The 18,342-nt window shown below is 57.8% G+C and overlaps 1 protein-coding gene across 1 annotated transcript; it reads right to left on the bottom strand.

Moving 5' to 3' along the window:
- Window positions 1-2,367: 2,367 nt before the first annotated feature.
- DLX3 (distal-less homeobox 3) lies at window positions 2,368-10,020 on the bottom strand. Its single transcript, XM_075911316.1, has 3 exons — window positions 9,484-10,020; window positions 8,009-8,199; window positions 2,368-4,344 (listed from the first exon to the last, which is right to left on the bottom strand). The coding sequence occupies exons 1-3, from the start codon at window positions 9,800-9,802 to the stop codon at window positions 4,006-4,008; spliced, it is 849 nt and encodes a 282-aa protein (XP_075767431.1). The 5' UTR covers window positions 9,803-10,020; the 3' UTR covers window positions 2,368-4,005.
- Window positions 10,021-18,342: the final 8,322 nt, after the last annotated feature.

An 18,342-nucleotide genomic window follows, 5' to 3' on the forward strand; every position in this document is an offset into this window, starting at 1 on the left:
CTGTTTGTCAGAGGCTGGGAATGGGCGACAGGGGACTGATCATTGACGATTCCCTGTTCTGTTCTGCTCGTTCCCGCTGGGGCTGGATGGGCCTTTGGTCTGACCCGGTCGGGCCATTCCTAGGTGCTTATGAAACCTTTTAGTTTGCCTCTTGCTCGGGATCCGAGGCTCAGAGCCCCTGACGGGTTGTTAACTCCTTGGGTGCCTTTTCGTAATGCATCTTCCCCGAATGCTACGGTGCCAGGCCTGCTAATTCCTCAGGGGCTTTACAACGTAGAGCCCTGGTCCTGCAAACGCTTCCGTGCCTTTGGACGCACAGATGTTCTCGCTGCAGCCGCACATGTGATGTTAGACACACAGGCTTGCCATGGGGAGACCCTCGTCTAATGCCCCCCGGGACACACACGGTGCTCCCCCATTGCACAGCTGTGAGGACTGACGCACAGAGAGGTGAAATGACTTAACCCAGGAGACAGTTTGGCGCTGGCAGAGCTGCAATTAGACGTTTGGGCTTCCCAGCTCCCTCCCGCCAATCACCAGGACCACAGCCCCTTCTAAAGTTGTTACTCAACAGCCACAGATCTTATCAAAGACGTCTCTTAATGGGGCAGGATTTCTGCCTCCCTGATTCCAGCCATGTGCCCGCTTGCTGTGGGGTTGGAGCATCTCTCCCGACTGGAATGCACTGTGAAGGAAGTACAAGGAGAACCAAGCGATTTCAAGTACCTAAAAGGGTGTTACAAGGAGGAGGGGAAAAAATGTTCTCCGTAAACTCTGAGGACAGGATGAGAAGCAATGGGTTGGACATTAGGAGAAACTTCCTACTGGTCAGGGTGGTTCAACACTGGAATAAATTGCCTAGGGAGGTTGTGGAATCTCCGTCACTGGAGATATTGAAGAGGAGGTTAGACAGACACCTGTCAGGGATGGTCTAGACGGTGCTTGGTCCTGCCTTGAGGGCAGGGGACTGGACTTGATGGCCTCTCAGGTTCCCTTCCAGTTCTTGTGTTCTGTGAGTCTGATTTCGAACACAAGAAAATGTAGCTGCTTTTCTGCAGATCCTGTTTAATGGGCTCTACTCGGATTACTTTACATGCACTCCTGGCTCTCCCCCTTCTCCCCCCAAAATGGCTTCAGAGAAACTTGTGGTCTCCAAGGAGTTTCTTCATGGACACAATGGGCCAAACTTTTACAAAAGCTCAGTGGCACCTCACCCCCAGCTGGAGACAGCCTGAGAGCTGAGCTCTTACCTGTCAATTGTCCAAAGAGTCCAGCACATCGGGGTACGGTGAGCTTGGGAAAGCCACAGGTGCTGGAATCTTTTGACGCTCCTGGCCAGTCCGATCAGTAGAAGTTACTCAAACACCAATGTTTATTTAGCAACCGGTCCACCCTTCCCGTGGCCAGACCAGGCCACGAGCTCCCAGGGGAAGACAGAACAGAATTCAAGATGGCTTAGAACACTCTGTGCAAATTTGGGCCTGGTGGAATGAGGTGCAGTGACATTATCCAGCTCTCAGTTTGTCTGTGTAGGGTTATTCCATCCTGGCTTTCATCTGCTACTGCCATGCTGAAAGCCATGCAGCTCTGCCTGCTGGGAGGTAGCTATAGGGACAGGAGACGTGTATGTGTGTGTGTGGGGTGGGGGGGGGGGAAGGCGGGGAGAGACAGGGGGATGTTCAATGTTCATTCGCACCTGAACTCTTCCTTGCTCCTGCTAATTTTTTGTCTGACTGCATCTGGGCTCTGAAGGGGTCACCTTCTCCGGGAGAGAGGCCTGTTCATTGAGGATGTGCTCCAGCGTTGTTAAAGGCCCCGATCTGGCACACATGCTTAGCTTCACTATAAACATAGATGAAGCTCATGCAAGTCAATAAGACCAGGCACATGCATAGAGTTAAGCATGAATTTCAGTGTCTGCAGGGTCGGGGTCGCATCCAGTGGATTCCTAGAGTTTTAAAAGCCAAGAAGGAGACCATGAAACCCTCCCGTCTGACTTCTCGTGTGCCACAGAGTTTCTCAGTTGCTCCTGGATTGAGCCTAATCACGGTCGATAGACCTTCCACGGCATTCCCACCCCTCGCCTCCTTCTAAATCCAAGTCTCTTAAGGACCCTCCCGGAGACGATTCCAACAGCAAACAAGGTGTCATCCAAATCGATGCATCACTGCCACACAAAATCTTTCCGGAGGCCAGGGTCTGGCCCACGAAAGCTCATCATCTAATAAACCATCTTGTTAGTCTTTAAAGTGCTACATAGTCCTGCATTTTGCTTCAGCTACCCCAGACTAACACGGCTACATTTCTATCACTATCCTTTCCACAGAGATTCAAAAATCAAATTGGACCAGCTTCAATTCAAAGTACTTTTATTAACACTCTATATACAGTTTTCTCCCCTAACAAAACAGAAAGGAAGTTGGAGCAAAGCCCTGATGCTGAAGGGAACTCTCCCCCCCCCCCCCAGCCAGGTTAAAGAAAACTCTGCTTTGATCCGCTTTATACACACAGACCTTATGTACAATTCGCTTTCCCCCGTCTCCCCTTATTTGTACAAGGCAACATAAATAGGAATCTTGGGACTGTACAGCACATGAGAACACTTCTTAAAACTGCAGCTTTAAAAAAATACTATTTTAAAAAATTGAGAACTTTTTTTTCTTCTTTTGATGGTTGTTTTGTCAAAAAATAGGCATCTACTTTGACATTAGCTTAACTGGCATGTGGAGAGCACGGTTAGAAAACTTAAGCCATTAATAGTGTCATTTTCTTTTTCAAAATAACTTAAATCATTCCCGAAACACTTTAAATATTTTTTTGCATTTTTTAAAAAATAACCACGATTTATTTTCTGAGACTCTTAACAGAAGGTCAGACCTCAACTTGCAGAAAGCTGTGTGGCCCCCACCAATGCCAATGAAGAGTTACCCCAGGTGACGGTCTGGCCTGGAGGGGCAAAATTTGCCTCTCAGCTTGGAATAACTCTGAATTTACACCAGTGTGACCCAGGTCAGAATCTGGCCCTCAGCCACTACTGAGAGTGTTGAACTCCTGTTTACACCAGCGGATGTTCGAACACAGAGAGCCAAAATTCTCCTCTGTAGACCTGGAGTAACACTGGTGTTGATCTGGTGTAGTGCGAGATTTAAACTGGTGCACATGAGATCAGAATTTAGCCTTTCCCCACTATGAGTCTCTTGGGCCTCTCTAACAATGGTCCCGTCTATAGACTGTCCAGTCCTGTACAAGAGACAGAGCTAAGATTTGTCTTGAATGATTTCGAGCAGAGAGACTTTAAAACACTACAAAGTGTGGCACCTCTCACTGAGGTTTTTTTAGCTTAAATTGTGCTTTCAGCTCCAGCCAGACCCTCGCAAGGGTGGAGGAGAGGGAGGACGCAGACGCAGAATTATATTTGTTTCCTTCTTGCTCCCTTGGGCGGAGAGACACAACCCACCCTGATGCGGCGGGAGCCAAGTGGTTTTTTTGAAGTCCTGCCAGCTGAGATGTGCTTCCAGAGTCCTCAGGGAGACACCCCACAAACAGCTCGCCCAGGAAGGTGAAAAAACCAGTTGTGCTGTTCTTGGACGCTGGAGATGTGCAGTGTCTTGGCCTCTGTCCAGGCGAGAGGCGAGTCCCTGCCAGAGAGCTCCACACGGAAGAGTCTTCCCAGGCACGGTCCTGGGCGGCCGTGGGGGGCTGGGGGTGCAGCAGGTGTGGGGGACCTCGTGGGAGGTGGGGTCAGGTGAAAAGGAATTGCCCATTCTGAATCTTCACCGAAAAAACGAAAATCCAGGCCATCTTCCCCAGCCCTCCCCCACAACCTGCCACCACGGTTCCCTCACTTGGGGATCGTCCGCCGGGCATTTGAACCTGCTGCTGCCCTGCTGCTCCAGAGACAGGCTGCAGTGTTGGTGCGTGTCTGCCTTTGTCCTGGGAACAAGCCCCCTGGCCACGGCGGCGGCCCTTTCCTTTCTTGCTCCCCGGGTGCGAGGGGGCTGGAGGTCAGTACACGGCCCCCGGGGTGGGCGGTGGCCCGGGCGAGGCGTGGTGCATGGCGTTCGTGGGCAGCGCTTGATGCTGCAGATGTGACCCGCTGAGGTTCTGGTGGTACCAGGAGTTGTGCTCCTCCATGTAGCTTGGGGAGGGGCTGTAGGGGAGCGGCTGGGAGAGCGGGTTCCTGCCCGGGGGGTTGCTGTGAGAGTTACTGTCCCAGACGGCCGGCGAGGGAGGCGAATTGCAGGCCATGGAGTCGCTGTTGTTGGGGCTGTGTTCCAGCGGCACCTCGCCGTTTTTGTAGAGCTTCTTGAACTTGGATCTCCGGTTCTGGAACCAGATTTTCACCTGGGGAAGGAAGGGAGGCGTGAGTCTCTAGTGCATCATCATGGGGAGGCGGGGGAAGCAGAAACGGTCAGCGGGGGCGGATTTGCTGCTCGGTTAGTCTGCGTTACAGGGAGGGGTTTGTCCCCAGAACAGGCTGTTGCTGGGCGAGCTGATGACCAGTTCCCTCAGACATGCATGCGTGGCCCTGTTGCTACAGGAGTCGCCGGGCCTGATGAAACTAGGGCAAACCCAGTGTGGGTCATTCCAAATGAAAACAGCTGGGCATCTGAGTGCACTTCCGGCTCCACTTTAAAGAGCTGCTGGGAGAGGAGAGGGGGAGAAATCGGGGGGCAGCCAGGGAGAAGGTGGGTGAGATGGCCCCAGTGTGATGGGGGAACAGGAGGGAGAAGGTGGGTGAGATGGCCCCAGTGTGATGGGGGAACAGGAGGGAGAAGGTGGGTGCGATGGCCCCAGTGTGATGGGGGAACAGGAGGGAGAAGGTGGGTGCGATGGCCCCAGTGTGATGCGGGAACAGGAGGGAGAAGGCGGGTGCGATGGCCCCAGTGTGACGGGGAGAACAGGAGGGAGAAGGCGGGTGAGATGGCCCCAGTGTGACGGGGGAACAGGAGGGAGAAGGCGGGTGCGATGGCCCCAGTGTGATGGGGAGAACAGGAGGGAGAAGGTGGGTGAGATGGCCCCAGTGTGATGGGGGAACAGGAGGGAGAAGGCGGGTGCGATGGCCCCAGTGTGATGGGGAGAACAGGAGGGAGAAGGTGGGTGAGATGGCCCCAGTATGATGGGGGAACAGGAGGGAGAAGGTGGGTGAGATGGCCCCAGTATGATGGGGGAACAGGAGGGAGAAGGCGGGTGCGATGGCCCCAGTATGATGGGGGAACAGGAGGGAGAAGGTGGGTGCGATGGCCCCAGTGTGACGGGGAGAACAGGAGGGAGAAGGTGGGTGAGATGGCCCCAGTATGATGGGGGAACAGGAGGGAGAAGGTGGGTGAGATGGCCCCAGTATGATGGGGGAACAGGAGGGAGAAGGCGGGTGCGATGGCCCCAGTGTGATGGGGAGAACAGGAGGGAGAAGGTGGGTGCGATGGCCCCAGTGTGACGGGGGAACAGGAGGGAGAAGGTGGGTGCGATGGCCCCAGTGTGATGGGGGGAACAGGAGGGAGAAGGTGGGTGCGATGGCCCCAGTGTGATGGGGAGAACAGGAGGGAGAAGGTGGGTGCGATGGCCCCAGTGTGACGGGGGAACAGGAGGGAGAAGGCGGGTGCGATGGCCCCAGTGTGACGGGGGAACAGGAGGGAGATGGTGGGTGTGATGGCCCCAGTGTGATGGGGGAACAGGAGGGAGAAGGTGGGTGTGATGGCCCCAGTGTGATGGGGGAACAGGAGGGAGAAGGTGGGTGAGATGGCCCCAGTGTGACGGGGGAACAGGAGGGAGAAGGTGGGTGAGATGGCCCCAGTGTGATGGGAGAACAGGAGGGAGAAGGTGGGTGCGATGGCCCCAGTGTGATGGGGGAACAGGAGGGAGATGGTGGGTGCGATGGCCCCAGTGTGACGGGGGAACAGGAGGGAGATGGTGGGTGCGATGGCCCCAGTGTGACGGGGGAACAGGAGGGAGAAGGCAGAGCAGCCAACAAAGACCCAGAGAAGCGTCGTCTTGGTGTTGCCAACGCTTGTGATTTTTAAGTTGCAAATCTCGTAAGATCTGGTGGTTTGGGGAAGCCCCAGCTCCTCCCCTCCCGTGACGAGAGGAGACGCTCAGATCTGGCTGCAAATAAAGCTGCTGGCCCTGCCGGCGGCTGAGGACAGCTTGACGCGCGGCCTGCGTGGGCACGCCAGGCCCAAATTAATGTTTCCAAGAAGAGTTTTAAGAGGGTTTGGGGGGAGGTCTGACTCATGCGTTTTGAGCACTCGGGGTTGGCACCACTCTGCATGCACAGCACTGCCTTGTGCCACAAATGGGGCGCCCATCCTCAGTGCAAGGGGCTCTTTCATCCACCCCCACGAGAAAAGCAGAGAAACCTGAAGTGAGCCCCGGGCGCACCCCACAGTGGGGTGTAATGCCCCTGACACGCACCACGTTCCCAGGCCAGGCCCCGTCCGGGTCTCGTGTTGTGCCAAGCCAGAGTGTCCTTTGCTTGCAGAGACTAAAAGCTGCTTGCAGTGTGGAACCAGCCCAACCGCTGACAACACAATCCCCTAACAAACCAACCCCTATTGCACAAGGGGAGCCCAAGGACCGGCTCCCCCCACGTCAGTCATGCCAGGGTGGAAAGCCCCAATGCCTACGCTTGGGCGAGTAGCCCACGGACACACGCTGACCTGGAACTTTATATAGATCTGTGCAATTACAAAGCAACGTCGCCATCGCGGACCCTCCCTGCGTTCCTAACTCCCGTGACGCGCCTGTTGCCACCGGCGGATGCTCAGCCTGGAAGGGAAACAGCCCCGGTCACCGTTTGGTGGGGCCGTGACCCTCCCGAGCTTGGGGGTGAAGGACAAGGGGGATTCACTCATCTCGGACCTAGAGGCGAGGGGCGGTGGTGCAGACTCGTTTCTATTCATCTTTCCCTTTAGAAGCAGCAGGCGCTGGGATCATCGCCCCCCCCCCCCCCAGTTCCGTAGCAGGCTGTTCGGAGAGGGCCGTCGGGGAGGAGAATATTGCCCTGCGTTCACACCCCAAGCCCCGCGGGTCAGGCGCCTGGAATCTCTTTCAGACTCCACGGCTGGAGGCTTTCTAGCAGTGGAATGCAGGAGCCGAAATACTGTTGAGGTTCTGGGCCTAACGGATTAAAGACTCTTTACAAGCCCCCGAGCGCCTGCAAGAGCTGGAGCACGTGAACAAGGGCAAGGGGAGTTCTGGGACTCCCCGCGCACCCCTTGCGAAAACCCCCCCGACTCAAGTGCTGTCAGGGGCCAGACACAGACCCTCCCCCCCCAGCCCAAAGGCTGCTCCTGTGTAAACCAGCTGTGGAGTTCTGAAGAGACATAAAACAACGTGTAGAAAGGAGCCAATGGTCACGGGGGGGGGGGGGGGGGGGAGCCAATGGTCACGGGGGGGGAGCCAATGGTCACGGGGGGGGGTCCTGGTTTTCTAGGCCAGCGAGGCCAGTGGTGTGTAGCTCCCAGGGGTCCTCCGACGAGCATGGAAATTTCCACCCTCCCGTTCGGAACGTCGCGGGGGCCACAGAGGTTAAGACCTAGGCTGTCTGGCCACCCCAGCCTGGCAGCCCCGTGCTTGCGGTGAGAAGAGTGAGAGGGAGGGGAACTGCCCAGTGCCCAAGGCTCTAGGGCTGTGGGTCGGGCCTGAAAGCTGGCAAAGCTGATCCTCTTTGGGGAGAGGGAGACATCTCCCGTACCGGGACACAAAGCCGGTCCGTTTTCATTGAGCTGGGCCCTGTGGGAATGGCTGGTGCAAATCAGGAGTAACCCTCAAGTCACTGGTGGACACTGGGCAGCCCAGAGGCTCAGGCCTCTCTGGGTTTGCCCGGCGGTTGAGCACGGCAGCAGGCAACGTGTCCGGAAAGCCTGGAGCAAACCCCCCTTGCTGCTGCCCCGTCTCAGACAGCGTCTCCTCCTCAGTGAGCCCCGGCCTGGCAACAGCTCCCCCCTCCCCCCGCCCCCGCACAGAGGGCCAGGGAACCAGGGTTGTTGTTTGTGCTTTTGGAAGTTACCTGGGTCTGAGTCAGCCCCAGCTGGGCTGCCAGCTCTGCTCGTTCCGGCAACGCCAGGTACTGCGCCTTTTGGAACCGCCGCTGCAGGGCCGCCAGCTGGTAGCTGGAGTAAATGGTTCTGGGCTTTCGGATCTTTTTGGGTTTCCCGTTGACCATCCTCACCTCCGGTTCCGGCTCTTCCTTCACTGACACTGGAGGGGACAAGGGAACAGGTCGGACTCTCCGAAGTGGAATTGTCCCCCCCAGTCAGAGGGACTGTCTGACCCCTTTCACTGCCCCAGGCAGACAGAGATGGACTTTAAACCTCCCTCTAGAAAACCTGGGCTCAGCTAGAGACGCCCGAGGAAGGGGAGCCAGGCATGAGCCACCAACTGGACTTTTATGTGTGAGTGGTGCGAAGAATCGTAGCCCCGAGGGAGCTACGGGCTGATCTCTCGGGCAAGGCGACAGGTTTCGGAAACAAGCCGAGTGGAGCCTTGCGGGTCGCTTGTTGGCACACGAGGGCTTTTGTTTTTCTCCCTCCCGCTGCGGTTTCCCTCGCTCCTTAGTGAGGTTTTCTCCCCCTTTCCCTCGCCCGTCCCTTGCCACTGTTTTGTGACGGCCCCAATTCACTCGCTCCCCAAACTCCCATCTCTGCCGAGCCTGCTCTGCCCACCCGGAAACCTGAGTTCTTGGGGCTGGCCCCTCGCTCCCTCTCCCAGCCGGTCCGGTGGGTTTGACAAGCCTGTCTCCAAAGCAGCCTCCGGTCCCAGCTGCTTGGCTGGCTCCCAGGCTCCACGGGCGGTAGAATTGTTCCCCAGTGACAAGCATGGCAGGGCTCAGTCCTCTCTTTCCCCCTCCCCCCTCTAATTGTAGTAGGGGGCAGATTCTAGGGTTCCCTGATCTTCCGGCTGCCCTGGCATCTCCCAGCACCCCCGCCCGGCTTTAAACCCACCATTATTCCCACTACACCCCCCTCCCCCAGCACTACCACAAAACCACCCTCTTCCTGTCCAGGCCCAGCCTAGGCCAGCCTCTGCCCCAGCAGAGAAACAAACAAACAAACAACTCCCCCGCCCCCCATCAGCCAACCTGAGCTGCCCTGCAGCCGCTGGGGATTTCAGGGACACAGGTGGGTGGCAGGGAGCTGGGGGTGGGGGGTGGGGGTGCGCCTGTGTGTGTGTGTGTGTGTGTGTCTGTGTGTGTGTGTGTGTGTGTGTGTCTGTGTGGGGAACAGTTTAAATGGGAGCAGGAAGTTTTGTGTCTCAACTCAGATGGAGCGAGCCAGCTTCCCCTCCCCCCCCCCCCCGCAACTCCCTGCCTCCCACCCCGCTTGGGTGCGATCCGTGTGTGTGTGATGCAGTCCGCGGAGGTGCGTGTGTGAGACTGGCGACACCTCTCCTCTCGTTCAGCCCGCGGGGCGTGCGGCTCACTCCGAGTGGCTCTTTCCATAGCAGCCCCCCATCTCCAGACCCCCAGGCTGGGGGGCTCCTTACCTGCGTCCTGGGCCGGCAGCTGCTGCTCCCTGAAGTGCCCGTAGGGCCGGTAGGAGGCGCTGTAGGGGTACTCGGCCTTGGGGGGGTACGTCCCGGCCCCCGCCATCCCGCCGAGGCCGAACTGGGGGTGGTAGGAGTAGGGGCCGGCCGGCTGGCCGTAGGGCTGGCCGGAGTAGTAGTCGGGCTGGCTGTAGTAGCCCAGGTCGGTGAGCGAGGACTCGGGCAAGGTGGGGGAGTCCTTGGAGGCGGCATGGCAGCTCAGCGAGCCCGACAGGTCGGTCAGGATGCTGCTGAGCTTCTTGTCGTAGGAGCCGCTCATGGTGCCGCTGGCAGGGGCCGCGGGACCCCGCTCCCTTCCCGGCTGGAGCCGCTGGGGCTGGCGGTGGGTCTCTCGTCCTCCCCGAGGGGGCCGGGCGCTCCCTGCTCCCCCCTCCGCCGGGCCACTGGCGCTGGGCGGGCGGCGGCGGCGGCGGCTGCTGCTTTGCTGCCAGGAGGCGACTGAGCAAAACTCCCCTGCCCAGCCAGGCTGCTTCAAGCCTTTAATTATGGTGCAGGGCAGGGTGGCTGCTGCAAGCCGATTGGCTCCAGAAATATTGCCTGGGAGGCAAAACCGACTCCTCTTCGCTTCCCCCTTCTTCTTTTTGAACAACAAAGAGTGGGGGAAAAGACAGAAAGTGAGGGAGCTCCCAGGCCCCCGCCTGCTCCGCACCCCTGCAGGGAGAGGGGCAGCTGCCAGGCCCAGCCCCAGATCTTAGGCGGGGGCCCTGGGGAGAGTGTTTATAGGGGTGTAAGTGCCTGGGGGTCCACGGAGGGGTGTGAGCGGGGGGGAGGGTTCTCGGAGCGTGTGTAAGAGCCTGTGTGTGCTTGTGCCCGGGGGTGGCTGTGGGGTGTTTGTGGCTAAGGCTTGGGGTAGGTCTGTGGGAGGAGAGGCTGTCTGAAGTCACCTGTAAGGGCCTGGGTAGCTCTGGGGTGTCTCGCACAGGTTTGGGGGGTGTTGTGCCAGGGTTGCTAAGAGTAACTCTCTGCCCGAGGTGTCCTTAGTTAACTCCATGGGAGTCTTCGTTCCCCCCACCCCAACACGTCTGTGTTTCTAATAGCGCAAGCCTGGCCAAGTGGCCCTGTGTCACTCTGGGTGCATTCGCCCCCGGCTCCGGCGCTGCGTTCGCCCCCGGCTCCGGCGCTGCGTTCGTCCCCGGCTCCGGTGCTGCGTTCGCCCCCGGCTCCGGCGCTGCGTTCGTCCCCGGCTCCGGCGCTGCGTTCGCCCCCGGCTCCGGCGCTGCGTTCGCCCCCGGCTCTGGTTTGCTGCTCTCACGAAACCCTCTGCCCCTGGAGTTCTTTCGCCCAGGCCGGCCAGGCCCTGCCACTAGCCTGTAGCGTGTGTGATTGGCAGGAACTCTGCCTCCCCCTCTCCTGCTGCTCCTAGGTTTGTGATCATTTGGTCTCCCTAATTTGGCATCTGAATGTTCATTTTCCCCCTCCAAAGGGAGAGCAACCAGTGAGCATCACTAAAGCCGCCACTGGGCCCTGCTTTGAATGGGCCATATTCCTCCTATAACGCCCTGGCCAGCCAGGGGCACACTCGTTTTGCAGTCTGAACTCCTGGGGGAGCCCTTGCACACCCCCTCTGGAAAAGGGGAGGGGTGTAATGAATGTGTTTCTCTGTGAATTCATGTCTTTGTTTTGTCATGTGCCTCCCCCCTCCGAAAGGGGGGAGGGGGAGAAAGACGGATTAGGAAACTCAGCTTTTATTTCTCTCCCCATTTTCTCTTCCACGTCCTTTGTTCTCTTCCCTCGTCCGTCTGATCGCACAGCGGTGCAGGGGACAGCTCCTTTCGCCTCTTTCCTAAGTCTCTACCTGGGTTTTCCCAAGAGCCAAGCTCCCCTCTTCCTGCGCCAGCCTGCCCGCCCTTCCCGGTCCTGGGATCGGAGGCTGCAAAAAGACACCGAGGCCTGGGATGCAAAGTGCAATTTCGCCGCCTGCCGGGCAGTCTGAGGCACTGCAGGATCTGTGGTCGTTCTCCTGGGAGGCGGGCCAGTGTATTTGTGCTGGATTCAAACTCACCCGTGCCTCAGCCTGGCTTTTAAAAGCTAAACATGTGGCACAGGCCCCCAGTGAGTAGAAGCCTGCAGATCGGTGGATCTCCGCGGACGATGCGGGTAGCTGCGGCTCATGTTTGCGGATGCAGATACAAAGTTTGTATCTAGAACCCTGCAGACTTGCAGCTGTCTGCTCTCTCTCCGTGGGTGTCAGTGCCGATACCCACACCTCCTTTTTGCAGATACAAATTCTGTATCCGCGCAAGGCGCTACAAGTGAGGGATGCATCCCACCAGAAAGCAACAGAGGAGGGGTCCTACGGGGGTAGGATTTTGTTCTCCCTCCCACCGTAAATCGGCATACTCCCAGGTTCCAGGTTGGTATTGAACAAGCGGGGAGATGGGAATAGAAAAGACTCCAGATGAAGATGGCAACCTGGGCGTGGCGTGGAAGTGAGGAGGTGTCTGCGTTATGATCTAGAGGAGGGGCCCTCAACCATTTTCCTTCCGAGCCCTCTACTCCACAACACACTAAAAATCCCATGGCTCCCCCACGCCTCAACAACTGTTCTTCTGCGTATCCAGTGGCATTAGGGCCCTTCATGGGGAGACTCAGGTTTTGACTTTCTGCCCTGGGCCCCAGTGAATTTAAGGCTGGCCACGCTCTGCTTGTGGCCCCTGATTAAGAAGCACTGGTATACGGCTACCCCCATGGAGAAGAGATGACGGAGAGCAGCGGACAGAGGCATAAGGAGAACCTCCGGCTGGAAGTTGGAGCGAGCCAGCCTTGGACTAGAGATAAAGCGGGTCCCATTAACGGTGTCATTGACCATTTGGAACAACTTGTCTCGGAACACGGTGGGTTTTCCGTGTTTAAATGGAGCCTGGCTCTCTTTCTAAACAACGCGGGGGCCTGGCAGAATGCAATTTTTCCTTTTGATAACTTCGACGGCTAATACCAATGTTTGTTTTTAAGCATTTTAAAAAATCCGATCTATTTACATTTTCACAGCTGGGAGAAATTACAGGGTTTAATCATTTTTCTGGTCAATTTAAATGTTCACAGTCGCAGGTAATTACCAAAGGCGGGGGTCAAACAAGGTGGGGGGAGACAGTGCAATTCGGAAAGTTAAAGCTTTGTCACCATTAAACCAGCATCGAAATATACAAAGTGAATACCCTTACATCCCGAGTAAGTTCTCAGCAGAGTTTTTCTTACTTTGCCTGCTGTACATTGCAATCCATTAGCATCTTCAGTCCGTGTGGATACAGTGAGGGACGCAGCCCGAGTGCCTCCTGGCCAGCAATGTGCCATAGGTCGAAGGGCTGCTAGGATCTTGATGCCGGAATTCCAGGGCCTGTGATGCTAACGGGTCGCACGGTTCCCGTACAAATAGGCCTGGTTGGACCGGAAACACTTTCCTTTGTATTCCAGCTTCTACCACCGTCCGACTTTCTCTCAGGACAGCGGCCGTTCAGTTTTCCAGGCTCGCAGGCCTGTGTGTGCGGCCGGCGGCGGCATCGACAGCTGCCCCCTCTCCCCCCCACCGCATATCACATCTTTTATTACTACAGCAAGGTAGTAACAAACCCCAGCCAGGCCAAGTGGCAACCCTGCAGGTACCTGTCCCCACCTAGAGATGCCGAAGGGCCTCACAGGCCTAAGACACGAGTCTCTTAACGTGTGATGAAAGGGACCCCCCCTCGGAACAATGGACTGGTCAGGCCGAGAAAGGGACCAGGTGGACCCAGTTCCAAAGGGGGGGGTGCGGCCCAGGCCCGCAGTGCTGAGAGGGGGTGGGCAGTGGAGGGCGGGCGGCGTAGGCCTGCGTGCAGAGACCGGGGCAGGCGGTGGGCATGGGCACACATGCACTGAGTGGCACAGTACCCAGCCCTGGGCTGGCAGAGGCTAAAAGTGCCAAGCGCCCGGGGCTGAGACAGGAGGAAGAAATGAGCCCGGGCAAACTCGGTGCCTGGCACAAGCTCACAAGCCATGAGCGTGGCTGGGGGGAGGGATGAGACACCGCGCCCGAGATGGACAGAGAAGTCCAAGCTTCTTGGAACTCGTGTCTTTGCCACGAAGTGTTCTCCGTCAGGGACAATCCCTCGCGGGTCGCTCCGCTGAGCCGCACCCTCTCCCTGGACCTAGGTGCGGTGTGGGGGTTGGGTCTCTGCATCCGTCTCCGCTCTCTGTCCGCGTCTGCCTCCGGCAGGGGCTGTGGGTGGAGCAATGCCTCTGGGCTGTGCCAGGGTGGAAGGCAGGAGCCCTGGGGCCATGGGCAGGGCTGGCGTGTGCCACCCACCACAGGCGCAATTAAAACTGGGAAGGCCCTTCCTCACCTGGGCCAGAGCGGAAAGGCCAAGCAGCAGGGCGTGGGGCAGGAAAGCCACGTGCCAGGCAGGGCCCTGGGATGCAGCACAGAAGGGCCCCGGTGGCCCCGGACGCCTGGCCTGATCCCACCCGGGACTGCTCGCGGACGCCCGACTCAGCGACACAATGGGAGTGTGATGCAGCTTCCCCCGTGCCAGGGTTTGCACGGTGAGAGGACGAACAACCCCAGCAGGGCCCGAGCCCTGGGCAAGGACCAGCAGCCTGATCCTGCCTCCGCTGCTGTAACCCGCAGGGCTCTGTGACCACTGGAGCCACGGCCGATTCCCACCAGCTGGGAGGGGTCTGGCCCCATGGACTTCAGTGGGGCCCCGTCCCACTGAGTTCACTGGCGTGCAGCCGTTCTCTCCGCCTGGGGATCTGGCCCACGACGCCCCCTGAATTCCTCTCTCCAAGCCGCTGCTGCTGCTATTCCTCTGTTCCTGCTGGGGACAGGGATCTCTGGGCTGGGAGACTCTCCCTCCCGTGCCCCAGCTGCCAGGCACCAGGGAAGTCCCGGGGTGGGGCAGGGCTGAGGGGCTGCCCGCAAGAACCCCAGGCACGGGCCTGCCTGGCTGGGTCCCTGCCTTCTGCCACGTGTGCTGCCTGGCAGTGGGGATGGGGGGATCCCTGGGGATGGGCAGGCCGGGGCAGGCATCCGTCTGCCTGACTTTTTTCTGGGCCTTGCTCGGGGAGCCAGCTCCATCTAGTGTCCTCTTGGTGCCAAACAAGCCACCGGCCTGGCGGGACGGCCCAGCTGCCACCTCCCTGCTCCGAGCCTCCAGGCCTGGACTGTCTCGCCAGCAGGGCCGTTCCCACGCAGTCGCCTTTCCCCGAGGTCTGGCTGCTCCAGGCCGAGGGCGGGCGCGGGGGGTTCAGAAGCCCCGTGAGTGAGGAGCTGTCAGGTGGGGGTGGGGAGAGAGACGGGCTTTCAAACCCACCAGGCTGCCCAGGTGGGGGGGCTCTGGTTTGAGAATCGGCCCCAGGGCCAGGCTAGGTTTTAATGTCCCCAGAAGGCCTGGCTCAGCCACTGCTTTTAGAGGCCTCAAAGGCCCCAGCCGTTCTCGTCTGCCCCGCTCCATCTCCCAGCTGCGCCCATCATTGTGGTGTCTGGGCACCCGGTGGCTACAGGAATGGGTGTCTCTGTGACAGCCTGGGCTCCATCGTCCCAGGCTGGGGAAAGAGACAGACCTCCCGCCACCGGCTCATGGGCTAAACCAGTGCCCCCAGCAGGAGATCCTGGAGCCTCTGACAGGATCCTGACTGGTTTGGCTGGGAGACCATCAAGTGCCCACCCTTCAGCTCCCCTCTCCCCACTGCTGTGCTGCTCCTGCCCTCTGCCTCCCCCCCGGAGTCTCCTGCTGGCTGTGCAGGGTGGGGAGGCAGAAGAGGGGAATGCTGATGTCAGCAAGTACCCCTGTACCCCATCTCCAGCGAGGGAGCAGGGCGGGGCCTTGCAGAACGGGGGGCTGGAGGTGGGGCAAGGATATTTGGGTTTAAGAGAGATCCTGGACTGACTGACCTTGAAAACGTGACCCTGTGCTTAGGAAGGTTGGAGACCCCTGGTCTAAACAGACAAAGGTTGCGGGGGGCAGGGGAAGGGGAGCGAATACAAGGTACAAGCAAAGGGCCAGGTCATGCATGGTGCTGAGTGCCCTCCAGGCCCAAAGGTTCTGGAAAAATGTGGGGTGCTAAGAGCCACTGACAGGACAAAGACTTGGCCTTAGGGGCGAGTGTATTGAAGAGGGGCAGTTTGGGGTACAGAAAAGGGGATGCGGAGCTGGAAACGAGTGAAGCGATGTCTGGATGACGAGGTTTTATCGGAAAGAGGAACGCAGATTGTGCTCCGCAATTCTACCTTTTTCTGACAGTTTTGTTGGAAGAGGCTTTCCTGAAATTTGGCCTGTCTACACTGGTTCAAATTTCGGAAAAACTCCTCTTTCGGAAGATCCCTTCTTCCTTGTGGAATACAGGGGCTTCCGAAAGAGCACGTCTGCTCTTCCCCCAAAATACCAGAAGAACAGACGCGTTCCCTGGATGCGGCGCAGTTTTGCTGGGATACCTCTGGTATCCCGGAAACCCCCCATAATGTAGACACAGCCTGAGATGCACTGGGCGATCCAAGCAACTGGCGCAAACAGAGGAGGGAGGGAGGGATGTGTCAGAGGATTATGGTGGGAAGAGCAGGTTTCAATCGTGTGATTTGTGGGGGGAAGAACTTTTAAAAAACAAATGAAAAACGATCCAGTCCCACAACCAAGCATGTGTGATTTTCAAGGAGGTTTTTTCCATTTCTAGGGTTGCGCTTTTCTTAGTCGTCCTTTGCACATCGTCCTTTTCCCTTTGAAACTGAAAAGCGGAGGATGGGAGAGCAAAGAACAAGAAAAAAGGAAAAGAAAGGGGAAAATAAATGAGAATTGTCTTGGAGAGGGACAAACCATCCGTCACTTCAAACTCTGCCACATAAACTTGCCAACATAGCAACGTAGCAACCCTCTCCCCAGGCATTTACCCATTTTCCCGTCAGCTCTAAGAGTGGGACGGAACTCAAAGTTCACACACTCGGTCTGTTATCCCACCAGGGAACCGCAGCCCCTCTGGGGCTAAATTAATTGACTACGGCACTGTCTTTAGGGAGCCGTCCTGCATCTATCAGTAGGAAGCCACAGCAACCACGGGGTGGCAGTAAAAAGAACGCTTTGCACTTCCATAAATCGCCTCATCTGAAAGATTTACAGACTTGAATCCTCCAGCTGCCCCCTTGCAGTGGGTCTGAATGGCACAGTGGGGGCAGCCCAGAGAGAGGAGGTAGCTTGCCCACAGCAAGTTCGCAGCAAACCAGGGATTAGAAGCGAGGAATCCTGGCTCCTAATTTAATCACAAAATCATCCTTCCTCAACGGCAAAGAAAACCTGTGAATTGACAAGGGGAGGATGAATGGAGCCAAAGGTTCAAGAAAAGTCCCTTAGTGGCAGGATTGGAGGAGAGAAAATCGTAGAATCCTGAACACTGGAACTGGAAGGGACCTCGAGAGTCATCGTGTCCAATCCCCTGCCCTCACGGCCGGGCCCAGCACCACCTAGACCAGGGGTCTCCAACCTTTTTAACCCCCAGGTCACTTTTTCAATGTGAGTGCAATGTAAGATCTCCCTCAAACCGAAATCCCCTGGCCCCACTTCCTTCCCACCCCTTCTCCGAGGCCTCGCCCTGCTCAATCCATCTCCCTTCCTTCCCCACGCTCGCTCACTTGCACCAGGCTGGGGCAAGGGGCTGGGTGCCGGAGGGGGTTCAGGGCTGGGACGGGTTCAGGAAGCAGGCTCTGGCTGGGCATCATTGAACTGAGATGGCTTCCGGGTGCTGGAGCAGTGGAGTTAAGGCAGCTCACCGCTGCCCTGGCCCTGCACCGCTCCTGTATATGCTACTGTACCTGCTTTCAGCAGTGGCTCCATGGCACCACATCTACAGGCACTGAGCCCACAGTTCTACTGGCCACGGTTCCCCATTACTGACAATGGGAGCTGCAGGAGCGGTATCTGCAGGCAAGGACAGCGTGTGGAGAGCCCCTGCTCCGCCTCTCTCAGGGGCTGCAGGGACACGCCAGCCACGGCCAGGAGCAGCGGTTACCACGGGGATGATTACTGCAGCCACGCCAGGTTAGGCACGTTAGAACCCACCACTCAAAGAACGAAATGCAAGTGAGAGAGGAATGAAAAGGATGAAATGCACAGGCCAGTCAGACCCCCAAACTAACCCACTTTGCAAGCAGTAAAAGTAGTAACAGCAACCCTCCCCCCCCCCGCCCCCGGGTGCATTGGGTCGGGAGATGAGAGGGAAGGACAGTGTGTGTTTGGGAGAGTGACAGAGACACAGTGTGAGAGTGACAGAGATTTGCATTGACAAGCCCCCTCCATCCCCTTGTCTGTGTGGAGCCGGGGTACGGGGGGGGGGGGAGAAGGACACCCTGACATCAGCGCCCTCCTCTCCCCCCACCCTGCACAGCAAGCAGGAGGCTCCCGGGGGGCAGCCCCAAGGCAGAGGGAGGGAGCAGAATGCCAGAGGGTGGAGGGTGACTGAAGTGCCCGCACTTGGTAGCTTTCCTGGCCAAACCAGTCGGGATCACCTGGCAGAGGCTCCGAAATCTACTGGTAGATCCTGATCTAGCGGTTGGTGACCACTGATCTAGATCATCCCTGGTAGATGCCCATCTACCCTGCCCTTCAATATCTCCAGGGATGGAGATTCCACAACCCCGCTGGGCAACTCATCCATGTTTCACCACCCTGTCCGTTAGGAAGTTTTTCTAATGTCCAACTTGAACCTCCCTGGCTGCAGTTTAAGCCCCATTGCTTCTTGTCCTGCCCTCAGAGGCCCAGGAACAACAATTTCCCCCCCTCCTCCTTGTAACACCCTTTTAGATACTTGAAAACCCCTCTCACGTCCCCTCTCAGTCTTCTC

Source organism: Pelodiscus sinensis, chromosome 29 (genome assembly GCF_049634645.1).
Source record: "Pelodiscus sinensis isolate JC-2024 chromosome 29, ASM4963464v1, whole genome shotgun sequence".
NCBI lineage: Eukaryota > Metazoa > Chordata > Testudines > Trionychidae > Pelodiscus > Pelodiscus sinensis.